The 20243-nt window shown below is 40.5% G+C and overlaps 1 protein-coding gene across 4 annotated transcripts in view; it reads right to left on the bottom strand.

The window, feature by feature from the left end:
* LOC133448269 (sarcolemmal membrane-associated protein-like) overlaps positions 1-20243 on the bottom strand; it is a 76758-nt gene that overhangs the window by 34392 nt on the left and 22123 nt on the right. For all 4 annotated transcript variants that reach the window (XM_061726644.1, XM_061726643.1, XM_061726641.1 and 1 more), the window contains exons 2-3: positions 17202-17349; positions 14557-14629 (exon numbers count right to left, since the gene is read on the bottom strand). In XM_061726644.1, coding sequence (XP_061582628.1) covers positions 14557-14629; positions 17202-17349 — 221 coding nt within the window. The remainder of the gene's footprint in view (positions 1-14556; positions 14630-17201; positions 17350-20243) is intronic.

Raw genomic sequence — 20243 nt, forward strand, 5'->3', positions numbered from 1 at the left:
AGACTTGCCATTTCTAGTGTGGGTTTGAGTGTGTGGGGGCGTGAGGGAACACGCGTGTTTATCTGGTGTCATATCTTACAGCACACCAGAGTTAGCATGTCTGTTTGGGAGGGGCTGGAGATCATTCAGGACTTACAGTCAGGGTTCGGGAATGAGGGTGAACTTAACTCTGGACAAACTGTAACTCTGCTCTGTTAAAGTTTAACTAGCACTTAACGGGGGGTGCAGCCTCAGTAACAACCAACCCAGCCATCACATTTACACAGACAAGGACTCTTTATTTAAAAAAAATAAATTGAATAAAATACACATCCAAACCACTGAACAGTTTCTAATTTCTTCCTTCATTATTGCATAAAGAACCAATTAAACTCAAGGCTGGATCGATACTGTTCAGTTCAACACAGACATGATGCAAAATAAGTGTTGTCACTGGTGGCTAATTTGACTAATGATTTAAATCATCTGTTTGGTTAGCATTGACAACTAAAACTACTGACTAAAATTGTGGAAATGCAACTAATATTTGATTAAATTGTTAATTCTTTCAACAATAGATGTGATAGAATTAAAGGGAAAGGGGGCAGGGTTTTTTTTTATGTGCAAGACACTATGCAGAGAAGAGATATTAACAAACCTACAATCAACCTGGAATGTATACTGTATGTGTAAAAATAATAGCTGATGTCCTTAAATAAACAGTATGCAAGGAGTGAAGTAATACTTATGGGAGATTTTAATTTAAACTGGCTCGATAAAGCACGTAGGAAAAAGCTTAAGAACATTATCAAAATGTTTCAGATGGCACAAATGATAATTAAACTCACAACAATAACAAAAAGTTCTCAAACATTACGAGACCTCATCTTTAAAAATAAACCAGACAGGATCACTGAAACTTACAACCTGATCACATATTATTACACTGGCTGCTAGAAAGCTGACCAAATGACGTCAGATTTATCATCGGAATCAAGATACAACAAAAAAATATTCCCAATATATCTTTCATCCCAAAGCAAGACTTGGCACTCATAGGAAAAGAAATAAAGGAAACAAGGGGGACTGACATTTCTGATAGCAACGATCTAATGACGGCTTTTAGGGCCATTGTGTGTTGAGATATATAAAGAAAAGGTCTAAGAAACAAAACACAACCTGCCTTGGTTTGATAGCCATCTATGGGACATAATTAAAAAGAGAGATACTGCTCTTATAAAGTTTTTAAAGTCAAGATTAAGCACTGATCATCTAATTTTTTGAAGTTTAAGAAACAGGCTTACATACCGGTAGTAACTTAGAAAGGCTAGGGCAACTTTTTTCTGAATCTTATCAGGGATGTCAAAGGGAACAGTAAAAACTGATGGAATAGCATCGATAAATTACTTTGAAAGGAAAAACACACGAAAGCATTCAGCCCAAGGTAAATGGCTCCATCCTAAATGATAGCCAGGCTATTGCTTTTCATTTTAATGATAATTTTCTAAATTCTGTGCAGCAACATAGACGTTTCTGGAAAGAGACCCGCCGCAACAATTTCCTTGTGAAGGGCCTGTAATTGAGGCTAAAGTGAATACAATTTTATCACATTCGTCAAAACAGCAAAGCCAAGGACATACACTATCTGGACACTGCATTTTTAAAGCTACATAAAGAGTCATTTCATCGCTTACTACAATAATAAACAAATCTATAAATGAAAGCATCATTCCAGGACTTTTAAAACAGCTATAGTAACTCCAGACAGTCCATAAATTTGGCAGTAACTACCACCCCATTAGTATACTCCCATCAGCCTCAAAGGTCTTGGAAAAGAGTAGCAGAACAACTCGTTGCTCACCTTGAATCAAAGGCACTTTTACACCCTCTGCATTCTGGATTCAAGAAAAAACACTCCACTGACACGGCCTGCTGCTACGTCCTTGAGGAAACTAAAACTAACTTAGACCAAGGAGGAGTGGTTGGTCTTTCTAGACCGGCGTAGGGCCTTTGATACGCTCAATCATAACAAACTGTTGCAAAAACTTGGTAATTATAATAATTCATCACACACTCTAAACTGGATCAAATCGTACCTAAATGACCGCCGCCAGTGTGCACGGATAAACAATACGCTCTATCCACTTAAAGCCTGCACACTGGTACCGCTTTTCCACCAAACCAGTTCCAGGGCTGGTTCTGGTTCAAAACTCATTCAACTTGCGAACCAGCTGAGAACCGGTTTGTTTTTCCACAGCTCGGGTGTTAAGAGGAGCCACGTCATCACGTCACTGCAAACGTCAGTGACTACGTTTACATGTAGTCAAAATTCGGGTTATTGCTAATATTCCGGTAACTGAAACATTCGGAATATTCAGTTTACATGGTAATTAATCATTTGGGATATCTGGATCAAACCAGCGACGCACAGAGAACATCATGACGCAATTCCCGTCATTTCCGCTTCTTCTTCCTGTATCCAAATTCAAAACAAATGCTGCTTTGCGCAACTTTTCGCTCACCTTCTTGTAAATCTCGCTATCCCCATACTTTCTACCGTCTACAAATGCCAAAATGTTCATACCCTTCATTACATTTATGAAGTGACTAGGGGTGTAACGGTACATGTATTTGTATTGAACCGTTCGGTATAGCGTGTTCGGTTCGGAACGGAGGCGTACCGAACGAGTTTCCACACGGACATATTAAGTAGAGGACCGCACGTTGTGGAGCAGAGCGCTGCTGCAGTTGCGCTCACACCGAGAAAGTATTAAGATTAAAGAAAAAAGCACTAACTAATGAAGAACTAAAGAGCTAAGCACATAATTTTGACAAGTCCAGTGTTTCCCCTACCATTGTTTAGGCCTGGCGGGGCCTGGCCAGGCCTAAAAAAAAAAAAAAACAATGATCATTTACGTTTAGGAGCGCCTCTGCAGTGCTGTTCTGCAACGTGAGTCAACCTGCTTCGTTGCCTAGTAAAGCCTGAATTATGGTTCGGCGTTAAATCGACGTAGAGCCTACGCCGTAGGGTACGCAGCGACGTGCACCGTACGGTCGCTCGCTGCGTACCCTACGCCGTAGGATCTGCGTTGGTGTAACGCGGAACCATAAATCAGCCTTAACGATGCGAGTACCACTGCTGAGAGCGCGGGCATATTATTATACATTATGGGATGTATAGAGTTTGTAGCCAGCTAACTATGGCGCCGGCCAAAAAAAGAAAAAATATCACGGGCGACAGACAACATTATATAAAGAAATGTTTCTGCCAGGTACGTGTGTTTGTGTTTGCATGTGACGCTGCAGGGAAGCATGAAGGAAAACACCGCCCGACGACCATGCGTCCGCGGGGTCCTAGCGCCGGCACACGTAGAGCTAATGTTATTTTGTGTGTGTGTAATAAACAACTAGCACGTTTATATTTTGCATTTTGTTTTCTTACTGTACCGAAAATGAACCGAACCGTGACCTCCAAACCGAGGTACGTACCGAACCGAGATTTTTGTGTACCGTTACACCCCTAGAAGTGACTAGTCCCCTCCTCACTCCAAAAGTGTGGTGTGGTCTTGCGTTTCGCCGTGTTTATAAAAACTTCCTGGACTCAAAAGACCAGGATTCCTTGTGAACAGAGCATGCGCACAAAACAAATTCATGTTCCGTTTGATGGGGATATTCCGTTAGGCGTTTACATGACCGAATATTCAGGTTTTAAAAGGAGTAACCCAGGGGTCATATTCGGGTTTTTAAAAATGAGCAAATTTGGGTTATTCAAAAGGGGTTATTGGTGTTTACATGGCCGTGCAAATTCGGGTTATTGCCAATATTCGGGTTTTAAAAGGGTTATTGAGTGCATGGAAACGCAGTCAATTACGTTGCTGCGTTTACGTGAAAGTTGAAGCAACAACCAGGTATCTGCTCTAACAGGACTTGGTCCACGTAGCTCCTCCGTGGACACATCTCTAAAAGACAGGTTGTCTCCTCCTCAGACCCATGATGCTTTGCTGTATCCAGATTAATGTGACGCTTATTTGAAAATGTCGCTGTCTCTCGGTCTTGCTATTGTCGTTGCTCTTAACAACAAGTTGGTGTTACGTTGAAACAGGTTTTTCTGGCCCGGAGCCAGTTCTTTGTCAGTGGAAACAGAGAACCCGGTTTCAAACTCAGCACTGGTCCAGAACCAGCCCTGGAACCGGTTTGGTGGAAAAGGGCTTTGTTTGTACCGTTGTACTTTTTAGCATCTATATAAATGACCTGCCTTTCATGTGTGATGATGTTGGCATAACAATGTATGCAGACGACACTGTCATATACACTCAATGTGGATAAATCCAAGTAATCCCTGACTGAACTCTTAGCTTTAAATACCATGTCAAAAAACTCAAAACACACTCAAGTTTAACCAAGCTAACTTCAAATACATAAGGAATTCACTCACAGTTAAAGCTTCCAGTGTGTATCTGAATGCTATGATTATACCGCATTTTTTATATTGTATTACAAGCTGGTCTAAGTCAAACAAAACAGTTATAAAACCACTACAATCATTATAAAAAAAGTGCCCTCCAAATCCATGATAAAAAGCCTTGTTAAATCTGCTTCCATGTCTCTATTTTATATATAGTCTCCATCATTATTAGCCTTGTTCTGTTATTTTACTTAATAATTTATTTTCTCTTTTTTTATGTAATTATTTTTTTCCTATACTAATTTTTCTATGTACATTTTCATCAACCTGCCCAGGGACTACAGGTGGAAAATAGCTATCTGCTATAACCTGGCACAATGCATATTCTCTTGTTCTACAAGGTTAATGTTTAATTGTGCACTGTCCCTGTATTAAAATATATCAATTACAAACTACCCTCGTCTATTACATTAACAGTACAAATATGAATTGTATGCATTAATGTTAAAAAATAAATAAATACTGAAGGACAGCAAAGGTGGGCACTGATGAGCACATTTTCTACTTTTAAGACCGAACCAAAAGATTGTGTTGTTAAATATTGTGTTTATTTCACAGAGAAAGCCATCGCTGGTAGATGGAGTATGTTTGAAATTAACCTCAACGCTCACTCATCATCTCACTCATCTTCTTGCGCTTATCCGTTCCCGGGTAGCGGGGGCAGCAGCCTCAGCAGAGATGCCCAGACTTCCTATACCCCAGACACTTCCTCCAGCTCTTCCAGGGGAGTCCGAGACGTTCCCAGGCCAGCCGAGAGACATAGTCTCTCCAGCGTGTCCTGGGTCTTCCCAGGGATCTCCTCCCGGAGGGACATGCCTGGAACACCTCCCTAGGGAGGAGGGACATGCCTGGAACACCTCCCTAGGGAAGAGGGACATGCCTGGAACACCTCCCTAGGGAGGCGTCCAGGAGGATCCGGTACAGATGTCCAAGCCACCTCAGCTGACTCCTCTCAATGTGGAGGAGTAGCGGCTCGACTCCGAGCTCCTCCCGGGTGACCGAACTCCTCACCCTATCTCTAAGGGAGCGTCCAGCCACCCTGCGGAGGAAACTCATCTCGGCCGCTTGTATCCGCGATCTTGTCCTTTCGGTCACTACCCAAAGTTCATGACCATAGGTGAGGGTAGGTGCGTAGATTGATCGAGAGTTTCGCCTTTCGACTAAGCTCCCTCTTCACCACGACGGTCCGGTACATCGACCGCATAACTGCGGACGCTGCACCAATCCGTCTGTCAATCTCACACTCCATCGTTCCCTCACTCGTGAACAAGACCCCAAGATACTTGAACTCCTCCACCTGAGGCAGGACTTCTCCACCCTCCCGGAGAAGACACACCACCCTTTTCCGGTTGAGAACCATGGCCTCGGTCTTGGAGGTGCTGATTCTCATCCCTGCCGCGTCGCACTCGGCCTCAAACCGCCCCAGCACATGCTGGAGGTCCCAGTCCGATAAAGGCAACAGGACATCATCATCCGCAAAAAGCAGAGACGAAATCCTGTGGTTCCCTAACCGGATCCCCTCTGGCCCCTGGCTGCGCCTAGAAATCCTGTCCATAAAAATTATGAACAGGACCGGTGACAAAGGGCAGCCCTGCCGGAGTCCAACATGCACCGGGAACAAGTCTGACTTACTGCCGACAATGCGAACCAGACTCCTGCTCCGATCATACAGAGACCGGACAGCCCTTAGTAGAGGGCCCCGGACTCCATACTCACTGACCCCCCACAGAATGACACGAGGCACGCGGTCAAATGCCTTCTCCAGATCCACAAAACACATGTAGACTGGTTGGGCAAATTCCCGTGAACCCTCAAGCACCCTGCGGAGGGTGTAGAGCTGGTCCAGTGTTCCACGACCGGGACGAAGACATTGTTCCTCCTGAATCCGGGGTTCAACTATCGGCCGTATTCTCCTCTCCAGTACCTTGGCGTAAACTTTCCCGGGGAGGCTGAGAAGTGTGATCCCTTGTGTGAGAGTGTGTGTGAGGTATAAGAACCTCAACCCGTTCTCCATTTTTTAAAAGTAGGAAACCCAGAAAAATATAATTAAATATTTGAAAAAACACAGCACGAGGAAGCCCATTTACTTGAAATGTTGCCATGAAAACTGCAACTGAATTGAGAAAAATCACCATTATCACTTTGTTAATTGTCAAGCCAGTAATACTTTATACATTGAAGTAGTTTAGTTTTAAGCTTTGTGCCAATGTGCAGAGCTTAGAGGAAAGGATAAAAACTTTTCAAAAAGAATGACCAAATCATTAAAAAGGGTTTTTGCACTGTAAGCACCAACAGTGCAGTTTCTTTGCACAGATCCGGATAAACAACATCCGTTACAGCAAACAACAGACTTCATTTTCAATCTTGAGTTTATTGTGCTGAGTCAAGTGCTGACCGGCTCAGCTACAGAGCTGTGTAAAAACGTAGCTGACTGTTGATCACCTGACATCCAGTCACAACTCAAACTGTCCTCCAGGAAACACTAACCCTCTTAAAAACACCAGTGTGTAAACTTCAATGACTCAAACGGAGCAAAAACACAAGTTACACGTAGTTTCTGGTGCAAAGACATCAATAGGAAAATGGTAAATTCTCATTATCCATGCTGAAATACAAGGAGCCCACGAAAAACATGACAAAGGTTTTGGCGATGATAGAGCAGGATGGCCAGCAGACTCGAGAAGCCGAGTCCCTCTCACTGGGATCCTGTGTCCTTACAGTAATAATTGATGATGTGGACCACTAGTATCAATACCCTGCATCACGGGGCTGGGCGCTGAATCAACTTAATCCTAATCTGCATAATCGTGGTTCAGCACCACCTCCACCAACTTGTGTCACGCCTCCTCCCTCAACAAATGTTGCGGCCTGTGCAAACGGTCCTTGTTGCCTGGAAGTGTTGTCTTCGTTACGTCTGACGCCGTCTCAATTGCCATCGGCTGCAAAGCTCATCAGTGGCAGTTAAAGGTAGCAGCACGAGTGATTTATTTCAGCATCTTGAACAGAAGCACACAGCTGAGAAACTGCCATCTGATACATCTGTGTCACTCCGTCACAACTAACTGTAGCAGCACAACAAACTTTTTCCAGCATCTTAAATATGTCCAAGAAGTGTGTGACACTTACTCCGAGCTGCACAAGACAGCCAGACTCTTAAAACAGACTGGGAACATCATCTTCTTGCAGTATCAGATATGACAACGACAGTACAGAGGTGTTTCATATCCCTGAAAAGTATGGTCTCCAATTACAGTCCAAAATGTGCATGTAATGAACACCAGATATATACAGCTACTGTATTATTAATTTTAGAACACATTTTTAAAGATAACTCTTATTTAAATTTGAAATATTTAAGTCATTAAAATCAAAACAAAGCAGCATGGATCTGCAAAGCAGAGGGGCTGCACACAAAACGCAGGGAAAAATTGACTGGAGGTCAAAGCATCACAGCAGGTGTTCATATTTTCAATCATGAAATACTGAGTTAACACAAAAAAACCACACACCCTTTGTAAAGACTGCAAAATCCACAGTGCAGCGTGACCTAAATTCACATTTATTCAGCCGTAACTCACCCAAATATGAACCCTGCCTACACCAACAAGAGAAGTGCAGCCAGCCCACAGAAATCAGTCATCCTCAACAGATCAAACGCTGTTTTGCACACAGAACCACCCAAGACTGAAGACAGAAAACACTGGCAGTAATTCCATCTGGGCCGTGTTCAGGTATTTATGCCACTAAAAAAAAAAAGGTTTACAAACTCATAATCCACCTCCACCACAGTGGATATGTAAAGCCAAAGCTGAGAACATTTTTTCTTTGCCCTGCACATGGTATTTACTCCAATAATTATGTTGAGGGAATATCATGCAAGATTGTAAGATTTGAGTAAACTGAAACCACGACAGGTGGATCCATCAGTCAGCTGACAGCAAGGCCACTGTAAACCATTTTGAAAATCAAAGTTTGGTTCAAAGTAAGTTCATTACCAAAGCTGAGGTGTTTTCAAAAATATGCCTTCTCTGACTTCATGAAGACGCCTGAGAGAGGAGGACTTCACTCCTTCTTTTAACATTTCCACCAAATCGTCTGAATTAATAACCTCTGGGTTCATCACAGAGGAAGTGCACCTCTTAGTTACCGTGGAACAGAAGTTTCTATAATTTTACGTTACCTTTCAGGTCTTCTTCCTGTGTGTCAGTGAGTGCAGTGTCACAGGGCAAAGTTCATCACCCCGCCTCTACTTCAGCACGTTATATCTGCTCGTGGGAGAAAACGAGACCTTTCCCCCTTTCACTTGATTTTCCTTCCTGGATCCAGACCAAGCAGCTGATCCTCCGCAGTCCTCACCATAACACAAACTGTCTTTCTCTTTATAATTTACTCCTCCCCTTCTGTGTGAAACAGCTTATTGTCTTCACTTAACTCTCCCAGGCTACAGTAGCTCCTCCCCCCTAATGAAGCCAACCGGGAGGAAATGAACTACCCCCTGGTGCAGCGAGTCTTCCCTGATTTTATGGTTTGTGGGAGGTTACAAGTGTTCACACCTGCACTGCATGAGGCGGCATGCAATTATGTTTAATACGTGTGTGAAAGCTCCGCTCACCTGGAAATTAAACATCCTTGTTACCTACAACAATCGGAGTGTTTTTAGAAAATATAAATCGTGATAAAATGATGAAGGAAACCAAAGAAAGCTACTGGTATTTACAAGCCGACACTGCAGACACACCTGGGAAACAGGTCAGACCTCATTATTTCAAGAGAAAATTCTTTACCTGGTGTCTTATTCGTCAACACATTCAAAATAATAATTAAAAAAAGGATTGCATCATTGCTCTGCAGAAATGAGATCTAAGTTACCTATTCAACATAGCAGCACAAAACACTACCTTTCATTGTTTTCCTTGTTCCCCTCTCGGTGTCACAATACGAATAAACATGTGGTCAGGGTTAAAATAAGGTTGTTTAATTCTCACTTTGTCTACTGTACGTGGACTTTGCTCACACACATTGATTAACTGCATGAAGCTGCAGTTGGCCGACCTCCAGGCAGCTAAAGCCAACAAGCAGAGCCAACCTAGATGTGTCATCGGGCTTCACACCACTTTTAGTCCACGACCCTTTATACTCAGCCACATTTACACGGCTCTGAAAAAAGAAAGCGGCTTTCCTGCCAACCGGCTCCTGGAGTGCGTTTCAGGCGTTAAAACGCGGCTGTCAGTGGATTTTATGCACTTAAAATGATGAAAAGACTGAGATCATGCAGTCTGGGCCCAGAGAGACCTTTCAGCCCAGGTTGAACCGCGAGAAACCTCGGTTACAGACTAAACCGGACCTCACACTCGAGTCACTGACTAAACCAGTACTCCAGGTTTGTTTTTTGTTTTTTTATCTGACACAAATGGCCGGAGTCACGCCATTTCTCTCTCAGTATCCTTGTGAGATTTGATCCAAGACTTGTTTTGACTACTCTACGCGCTGTATTTTGGGATGAACCAGGTGCTATTTTTTTCTTTGGCACCAGAAAACAGGATGTTTTGGCATCATGTTGACATTCAAATTATTTTATCTGCTCTTAACTGTCTTCATGGCCTTGGGCTGCAGCATCTGTGACCTGCTGCAAGTGCAGGCTTCCTCGCCCTCTTTCAGGTCGGCAGATCGGTCGCTGCTCTCGAAAGGTGGTCGAGCATTTTCTGTCGTCGCCCCTGAACTCTGGAATGAGTTGCCTCCATTTATCAGACAGTCTGACTCACTTCCTGTATTTAAAATCCTCTAAAAACGTATTCTTTATGAGGCGCTTATGTACATATTTTATATGTATACTGTTGTTTTGCGTGTTTTTAACTCTGGCACTCTTAAAAAAAAAAAGGATTTTAAATCTCAAGACTTTCTTTCCCTGATTAAATAAAGGTTAATAATCGTTATTATCATTTACTGTCTTTGGCTTTTAACTAGGGGTGTAACAATATATCGTGCCACGAAATTTCGCGATACAAAAACGTCACAATACGTGTCGTGGAGGTGACAAAGTGTATCGCGATATTGGGTTATTAATATTAATCTATTGTGTTGACTAGAAACGCGCATCCGACCGCGGCCGCGACCGCATCTCGACCCGCGGACCAAAATCTTACTCCGCTCAGAAGAAACTAGTCCCATTTTGTGGTCCCGTTTTGAGCTCTGAACTTTTACTTATGTAAGGCTGGTGTAGAGTTAAGCCTTACCTTATTAAATTAAACCTTTTTCGGGTCGTGAGTAGGATAAACACGCGGGCAACTTCTGCTGCGCTCCAGTGTACTTTAATGTCCCTCAACAGTGTAGGATTTTAGAACATCAACGCAGCACCTAGTGCTGTATCACTCCGCCCAATCTAAAACATATAAACAACTACAGATAAACTGACTAGTGTCATTATAGTCCCTGATTTACATCAGAATATAAAGAATATATTTATAAAATAATGAACCCTGAATTACCAAAATAAACTTCTTAACAAAAATAAATCTCCTCTTACACTTATAAGGTGAGCATGAATCAATATTTTTTATGATGTAAAATTGTATGTATTTATTTACTTTTATTTATTTATTTAATTTTAGTTGTTAAATTAGAAAGAAAAAAGTTAAATCATACTTGAGAGAGACTATTCAGTTTGTGGCTAAATATTTGTACTTGTATGAAACTGAAGATGCATAATGCAAACCTGACATTTACTTTTAGTTCAGTGTTTGAAAAATGGTTGGCCTGGCTTTCTCTTTAAAACTTAAACAGTTATAAAACATTACAAACTGTAACAATAGGGCAAACACACAGCATTGTTTTGTATTTTGTGTCTTTCAAATAAAAGACAATTTTTTCCAGTCATATGTTCCTCATGCAAGGTTGTTAAAAAAATACTGCTATAATATCGTATTGTATCGTTATCGTGACCTCAATATCGTGTATCGTACCGTATCGTGAGATTAGTGTATCGTTACACCCCTACTTTTAACTCACTTTGAGACGAGGGTTATATTGTATTTTAATTCATAGTGGTCCGTCGCACTCTTATGTTATTTTATCTTATGTTAGTTTGCCTTTAACTCCAGACAGGCAGACCCACTCCATCGTTCCCGGTTGTAATTTGTATTATTTCATTCTTCTAATGTTTTTGGTTTTAATTCTCTCTGTGACTAAATACATTGTTTTTAAAGTGCTTTATAAATTGACAGTTGAGCTGAAACATGCTTTAATACAACTTACCAAATCTGAACAGCTATGAACAACAATTTTACTATGTTTGAGGGGATTTACAGTGTAAATAATTCTGTCCACAATTTTCTTTTGGGTTGTATTAATTCAAAATCCTTATTTTTTTTTGGTTTCTTTACGTTTATGTCAAAATAAAGCCCATTTGTACAACTGTGAAACCTCATTTAGGTAATTTCAGAAGCGGATCTTTGGTTTTCACAGTTGTGATTTCCACGAGCTCGTATTGTGAAAGGTGACAATAATTGAATCTGATGGCGTATTGAAGGTATCATTTTATCCAAAGTACACCCTCAGGTACTTCCACCATGCCAATTCAGATTTGTGCACGGAGCTCAGGGATTCAGGATTCTGTTTCGGGAATTGGACAGCAATTAACTTTGAGCATGTGATGTGCCAACTCAAATTTGGAAAGTATGCATTTAAATCTCAGATTTAGGAGACAGCAAAGACGTCACTCAGCAGCCAAACAAGAAGATGGAAACAGGCCCATGCAGTAATGAGTAAGTGTAGTCAAGGCAGTCACGTATAAAAACATTTCGAGGATCTTTAAACATGTGACGAAGAGGACTTTAATAAAGAAATTAAGATTCTCGCAGTTCAGTTCTCGCAGGATAACTCCCCAAAAAAAGGCAACTTTGAATCCTCAGAGCATTTTTTGTTTGAATCACTGAAGTTGAGGATGCCTTTTAGACGGAAAGAAAAGAAATGCCTTGTTTCCAGCTCTTGAGAGTTACATATACTGGACGACAGTCTAGAACAGCGAACTCTTGGAGGATGTTTGTCTGCATCTTTCAGAATAAGAGTTGAGCCCCAGTCAGTGTTGTTTTTGTCAGCCTGTTTCAATTTGAGTTTTAGTCTAGTCTTTTGGTCAAGCTATCATTTTAGTTTTTATTCGTTTTAGTCACGTTCATTCTCCTTTTAGTCGTGTCAGGTTTCAGTAGACTAAAAGTCTGAGCTTTTTATTCTTATTTTAGTCAGAATTGTTCAGGACCATTTTAGTCTAGTTTTAGTCAAAGATTGTATTTAGCTAAACCCATTTTACAATTCCAACAAGGTTATCGTATTATTATTATATAATTGTTACCTTATAGACTCAAGAATACATTCATTCCAGATACAGAAGACTCTAATTTGAGTTTATAACATATTGATTATTCTGCATTTCTCCCCATCTTTTTCTTTTTCGACGACTCATTGGGTTTTCTTTTTCACATCTATGTAGGAAAGTGTATCCAAAGTTGGTTCTTCTTCTTTTTCTCCAGCCCCAGAGCAGATCCCCACGTTTCTCTATGTAACTTTGTTTTTAATGTACGTGAACCTAGAGCTCTGTGTTAACGGCATCAGCCTCTAACTCTGCAGCTGCATCTTCTGGATCTGATTCCCCGCTGCAGCGACTGGGATTGAGGACTAACGTCACCCAGAACTAAACCAGAGAAACTACTGAAAACATGGACATTAAACCAGAGAAACTACTGAAAACATGGACATTAAACCAGAGAAACTACTGAAAACATGGACATTAAACCAGAGAAACTACTGAAAACATGGACATTAAACCAGAGAAACTACTGAAAACATGGACATTAAACCAGAGAAACTACTGAAAACATGGACATTAAACCAGAGAAACTACTGAAAACATGGACATTAAACCAGAGAAACTACTGAAAACATGGACATTAAACCAGAGAAACTACTGAAAACATGGACGTTAAGGATCTTTGGTAGAACATTTCATCTCGTTTTGGTCAACGAAAATGAAGACACATTTTAGAGTTTTTATTTTGTAATCTACATTTTAGTCTGGTTTTTATTCCTCTACGATATTGCATTATATATTTAATTATCGCTATTGTCATATGACCAGCATTTTCGTTGCGTCTCGTCTCGTTTTCCTCAGGTGATAAAGGTTTGTTGATGACGATATTTAATCATAATTTTCGTTGACGAAAGCAACTTTAGCCCAGGGGCAGCAGATGGCAGCTCCCACCACGATCACATGTGGACATGCATCACGTGTTATCAACAACAGCCAAACACACAGACAGGTGGGACTCCTGGTGCCGTAGGAAGTTCCCTGCTCGGTTGGCAGCTAGTCACTTACTTCCCATTACACTGTACACACATTCAACACACTTGATGTTTCACTATCAATCAGTGTAAACATCAAAACACCACGAGACCAACAAACATCTTCAAACAGTCTTACTCAGACAAGAAAAACCCACCCATTATTTCCTCACTTCTTTTTTACAGTCTCTTCTTAACTACAAGACTGACCATGATCGCATCACCGCTGTTGAGTGTGTGTGTGTTTCTGAGCACTGGAGGCATTGCTGACATCACCAACACCAGCTGAAGAACCATTTAAACCTTTTATAACTTGATTCTATTCAAATATAATGTTGCATTTCATGTAGGGCTGGGCGATTTTGGACAAAAATAAAATCCAGATTTTTTTCTCTGAAAACCCGATTTTCGATATCGATTTCAATTTTTTTGGTAAAACTACAAAAGACAATGGAATAAATTGTTTCAAATATTTTATCTTTATTTTTAAAGAAAAATAGCAAACAAATGTCCCTATTGGGAATGAAGTGCAATTGAAAGATACTGTAAATCCTCCTTGAGTTTAGTAAAGTGACAACATTTACAATTTTCTTGACCAAACAAAGATGACTAGACGAGCTCTGTCTGTAATGCAGCCAGCTGCAAAAAAGGAAAATCGATTTTCCGATTTTCCTTTTTTTAACATCGATTGTGATTAATAAATCCGATTTAGATTTAAAATCGATTAATCGCACAGCCCTAATTTCATGAGTATAGCCTCATTGACTAATGGCAATACTTACTCGCTTCGTCGCCGGGCCTCCATCCCATCAGGTAGGAAGAGTTTGATTGTTGATACAATGCAGCCATGAGTGACTGAGGACAGAAACATACAGGTATGTTAATAAGGTACTTCCCTGTAGGACTCGTTGGCATTAGTACACATCACGTCTGCGATCAGGGGGCTCTGAGATGAGTCCTGAACAAAACATTCATTCAACAGCTTAAAAAGAGCATAGGTCATAAACAGCAGCCTAAACCTGAGTCTGGCAGTGATGCCTGTAGATGCTTGTACTGTAATTGAAGGTTGTGTGATGTGGGGGCGCATAACTTTCACCTGAGAGAAGATGCGTGACTTTCAAGTCTAATTATTTGCTATAGAGTTGCAGCAGGGCTGCTCCTGGGACGCCGTCTGCCGCCAGCTTTACATTTTTATCCTGATTTCTACGGCAAGTGAATCAGACTGGCTTCACATAAACAAAACAATGCCAGCTATCCGAGGATGTTAAGCTTTGTGCTTCGGCCGTGATCCACCTCAGAGCCGTCCCCCCTTGGTTCCCATAAATAACTGCTTGATAAAAGTACTTGTGTTTGAAAAACAGCTGTGATGTTTGGCACTTCTCACACTGAGGTCATGACTAATGGGACTGAGGTGCACACACTGTTCTCAGAGCTTAAAGAAATATGTAAAAATCTAGGTGCAACAAGCGTCACATGGACACGGGTGAATGTTTGAATTCATTATAACCAACTCATTTTGAATATTAAATAGGTATTTGAGGGTGAAGCGTTTCCCAACAGTGTAAAAACATAGCGTTTATGAGTTACCGTATTTTCAGGCCTATAAGTCGCACCATCCATAAAATGCATAATAAAGAAGAAAAATACATATATAAGTCGCACTGGAGTATATGTAGCATTTTTGGGCGAGATTTATTTTATAAAATCCAACACCGAGAACAGACATGTCATTTTGGAAGGCAATTTATAATAAAAATAGAATAGAAGCAACAACAGGCTCAATAAATGGTACGGTTTGCTTACGTTACGTGACACAACTGAGAACGTGGCTGGTATGTTAACATAACATATTAAGAGTTATTCAGATAACTAGCATAAATAACATGCTAAGAAGTTTACCAAACCATCCGTGTCACTCCAAATAACTTAAATCCAATGAAATCTTCATCCTCGGTGTCACTTTTAAACAACTCCGCTAACTCCGGAGGTAGAAGATGCAGCGCTTCCTAGAGCGCCATCTTGCCGTTTAGTGTGAAAATAACATATGAAATGATATACTGGTAATAATGTGTTAATAATTTCACACATAAGTCGCTCCAGAGTACAAGTCGCACCCCTGGCCAAACTGAGAAAAAACGCGACTTATAGTCCGGAAAATACGGTACTTTATATTTGTGTTGAGCCAATTAACTTATGTCTGGTAGGAAAACAAGGTTTTGATGAGCATTCAGGCTCACATGAAACCGGTTTAAATGCAGGTTGTAGGGCTGCTTGTATATAGAGCTGAAAATCTGACCTTATATGTAAACTAGACTAAGCATCTAACACAAAGCTGTTGTGTTGTATGACCTTAGCAAAATTAGCTCAAGGCCACCCTAGAATGTTGTAAAAATGCACTTTCAGTGTTGTTTGTGCATCGTTCTCACCCTGGAACAAAAGCTAAACCGATGCAAACATTGTTCTTGCAGTGTTTTATATTCCTTCTATTTATATCATCTAGATTCAGATTAGGGATGTTAATAATTAATTAAATTAATTGCCGTTATGAAATTACCCGATTAAAATTAACGATTACAATTAATCTATTTATTTATTTATTTTTTTTTTTCGTTTAATTTCACCAGCTGGTATTACGCCCGGACCACATTTAATGCGACACAACACGCTGCCGCCGCGGCGCGCACAGAAGAAAGAGACGGCGGATATGTTTGGTTTTAGTAATATCATGCTCAGGCAATGAGTCTGCAACGGCCCAGACGGGAGACACATGTAGCTCTGTGCTTAACTTTTATTTTTAATCCACTCTATATTCTTCTGGTTGTTCTCCGACATGAAAAGCCTGAATTATGGTTCCGCCTTAAATCGACGCAGAGCCGCCGCCGTAGCCTACGGCGTAGGCTCTGCGTTGTTGTAACGCGGAACCATAAATCAGCCTTCACCCGGTACATACATAGGTTTCTCTAAACATCTGTCCCCGCTACAGTTTTAACTTAAAGAAAATGTGCTCCAATACAGCAGGTCTCATAATTTTATTTTGAACACTGCCAAAACTCTAACTTAAAACGTAACTAGAACTTAAAATTTGCTTGACACAAATGACACTATTATGGCTGCTGCTACTACTAATAGCCTTGAAGTGCACTTTATATTATATTCCTTGTGGTACAAAAATGTCTTTTTGTTACTTTTGTATAAAATAAATATTTGATTAAGGAATACATTAAAATGTCCTTTGTATTTTATATAAGCAAAAAAAATTATGTTTGTATCTCAGATGGGGGAAAAACGCCGCTTATCAACTAATCGATGATCGATCGATAAGGTTATCAACTATCAATTAATGAAATAATCGATAATTTGCATCCCTAATTCAGATTCAGATAAACTTTATTTATCCCCGAGGGGCAATTGCAATATATGCACCAACCTTTGCGGGAGTTCTCGGTGACATCAACCCCGAACTGAATGATGTCACCGGACAGGACCTCGCAGGGCGGACTTTCCTCCGAGCCGCGGCTCAACCTCTGGCTGTTGATGAACGTGCCATTGCTGCTTTTAGTGTCCTGCAGGTAGAACTGAAACAAAAACAGGACAGGTATGGTTTACAATGACAACACGTAACCAAAGTAACTGCAGAGCAAACAGCTTATTTGAATCTAAAAGGATATAAACACAAAGGCATTGTTATGACTTCAGAAAAAAGTTAATGCAGCTAAATGTTTCCTGCATAGTTTTTCAGTTGATCATCTTTGTAAAAGAAAATGTAGCTGGGGGGTGCAAACAAAATAAATGAACAAATAAACGACCCATCCAGCGAGCAATCAATTGCCCTGCCTTTTCAATTTCTGGCCATGATTAATAATTGTGGTCAACAAAACCTAATTTTCTCTAGTTGTTAACAGAGGCTGGTTGATAGTTTTCCATTCATAAAAGACTCACACTGCTTTCCACCTCTCAAGGCTGTATCATTATCTGTATTTTATAACTTAATCTTGTGGTTATCGTCTAGAACGAAGCGATGATACTGACAGAAAATCAAGATTTCACACCATTTAGACACAGTCAGGACAACAATGACAACAACGATCACTACTGCAGGAAAATAACTAAAAAAGATCAATGACTGTGTGATTCTTATGCCCAAGCAAACACAAAAACCAATCAAAGAAAACTAGTTAAAACAATCTAAGTGCAAAATCAAGACCAAGGACTTTAAGTTAATATTTGAATACAAGCCTGACACACAAGAAAATACATTTACATGACAGAACACACAAACACACAGTTAGATATCTGATCTGGATGCCTGAGGCTTGTCTGTCTGATGTTCCACCAGTTTCATTCATCAGCTCTTCTTCATGACTGTAACCCTGAGCACCGCCCCCTCCGCAAAATAGACCACAGACTGAGGAGAGGAAGAAGGGAATGAAGGCGGAAAAAAACCAAAACACAAAAAAGACATCAGACTGAGGAGAGGAAGAAGGGAATGGAGGAGGAAAAAAAAACAAAACACAAAAAAGACAGACGGCAACAGAATGATGCCCACATCGACTCGTTCACTGGTCTCTGATCATCCGAATGCTCTCAAACGCTACCAATTCACATCTCATGATGGCTTTACCCCCCACACACACACACAGAGAACACACAACTACCTCCTGTCCCCATGGTAACCCAGAGTGAGTGAGGGATGGACCTAACTATAGAGCTTTTCACCTAGCAACAACACACTCACTCACACACACACTCGTACATCAACAGTAGTGCCACATGCAAGCTTTGACACACTAGAAATATGACATCATCCATCTGCGAGCAGCCGGCTGCAGGTTTAACGGCCCGGAGGCGGCTGGTGGACGGGTCGTGTAATAAATCTGGGGCTTCCCACCTCTCCATTTTTGATCAGGATTTTAATGGCCAACACTTAGAACTAAAGTTGCTTTCGTCAACAAAAATTATGACTAAATATCGTCGTCAATTAACCTTTATCACCTGAGGAAAAAGAGACGAGACGAAAATAATGGTCATGTGACGATAACGACAATATATAATGCAATATCGTAGAGGAATAAAAACGAGACTAAAATGTAGATTACAAAATAAAAACTCTGCTAAAATGTGTCTTCATTTTCGTTGACCAAAGACGAAATAATTTTTTCACACTTAAAGGAGCTTGAGGCTCCTTTTAAGAAATGAGACGGCCGTCGGGGGTACTGCAGCCAACAGCGAAGCCGGCACGGGAGAACGGGGAGAACGCACATGCAGCGTCATGTGACGTCACATCCGCAGCCCAGCGCGGGAAATTCGGGACCGAATTGCAGCACATTTTGCAGCACACAGCCTGTTCAAGGCAACGGAGAGATACACTAGAGCAGGGGTCGGCAACCCAAAATGTTGAAAGAGCCATATTGGACCAAAAACACAAAAAACAAATATGTCTGGAGCCGCAAAAAATGAAAAGTCTTGTATAAGCCTTAGAATGAAGACAACACATGCTACATGTTTCTATATTAGTTATAACTGGGGGAAGATTGTTTTTTTTCATTATGCACTTCAATAAAAAAGTCGAAATGTCGAGGAAAAAAGTCGAAATGTCATGATTAATGTTGAAGTACAATCTTGAGAAAAAGTCGAAATGTCGAGAAAAGAGTCGAAATGTCGAGATTAAAAAAGGAAAAAGAAAGAAAAAAAAGGAGAAAAAAATGGAAATGTGGAAAAAAGCCAACATTTCGAGAAAAAAGTCAAAATGTTGAGACAAAAGTCGAAATATCGAGGAAATAGTCAAAATTTTGTGAAAAAAGTCAAAATGTTGAGAAAAAAAGTCGAAATGTCAAGAAAAAAGTCAAAATTTAGAGAAAAAAGTCGAAATGTCGAGATTAAAAAGGAAAGGAAAAAGAAAGAAAAAAAGAAGAAAAAAGAAGAGAAAAAAGAAGAAAAAAAAGAAGAAAAAAAGAGGTCAAACATTTTTGAAAAAGCTCCAGGGAGCCACTAGGGTGGCGCTAAAGAGCCGCATGCGGCTCTGGAGCCGCGGGTTGCCGACCCCTGCACTAGAGGGCTCATTCTTTTGGGTTTGGAACGCTTCATCTGACATTATTACTAGAAAACTTAAATTGTATACGGATTTTTTTCATAAATCTTGCCACAATCCGGCCTCAAGCTCCTTTAATAATTCCTCTTAATAATAAAAACCTTAATATAAAAACTGCATTTTGTCTTTACTTGTGTTCTCTTTGTCTAATATTTAAATTAATTTGAGGATCTGAAACATTTAAGTGTGGCTAACATGCAAAAAAAAAAATAAGTAATCAGGGAAGGGGGCAAACACTTTTTCACACAACTCTATATTCAATAGAATTTGGACAGGAGCTTATAGTTTTTAATTCCAGTATGCTTTGATAGTTTTTATATTTTATTGCATTGTGTCACTCTGTCAGACACCGTGTCAGGGAGCAAAGCAGAACCAAAACAT

This window comes from Cololabis saira, chromosome 8 (genome assembly GCF_033807715.1).
Source record: "Cololabis saira isolate AMF1-May2022 chromosome 8, fColSai1.1, whole genome shotgun sequence".
Lineage (NCBI taxonomy): Eukaryota > Metazoa > Chordata > Actinopteri > Beloniformes > Belonidae > Cololabis > Cololabis saira.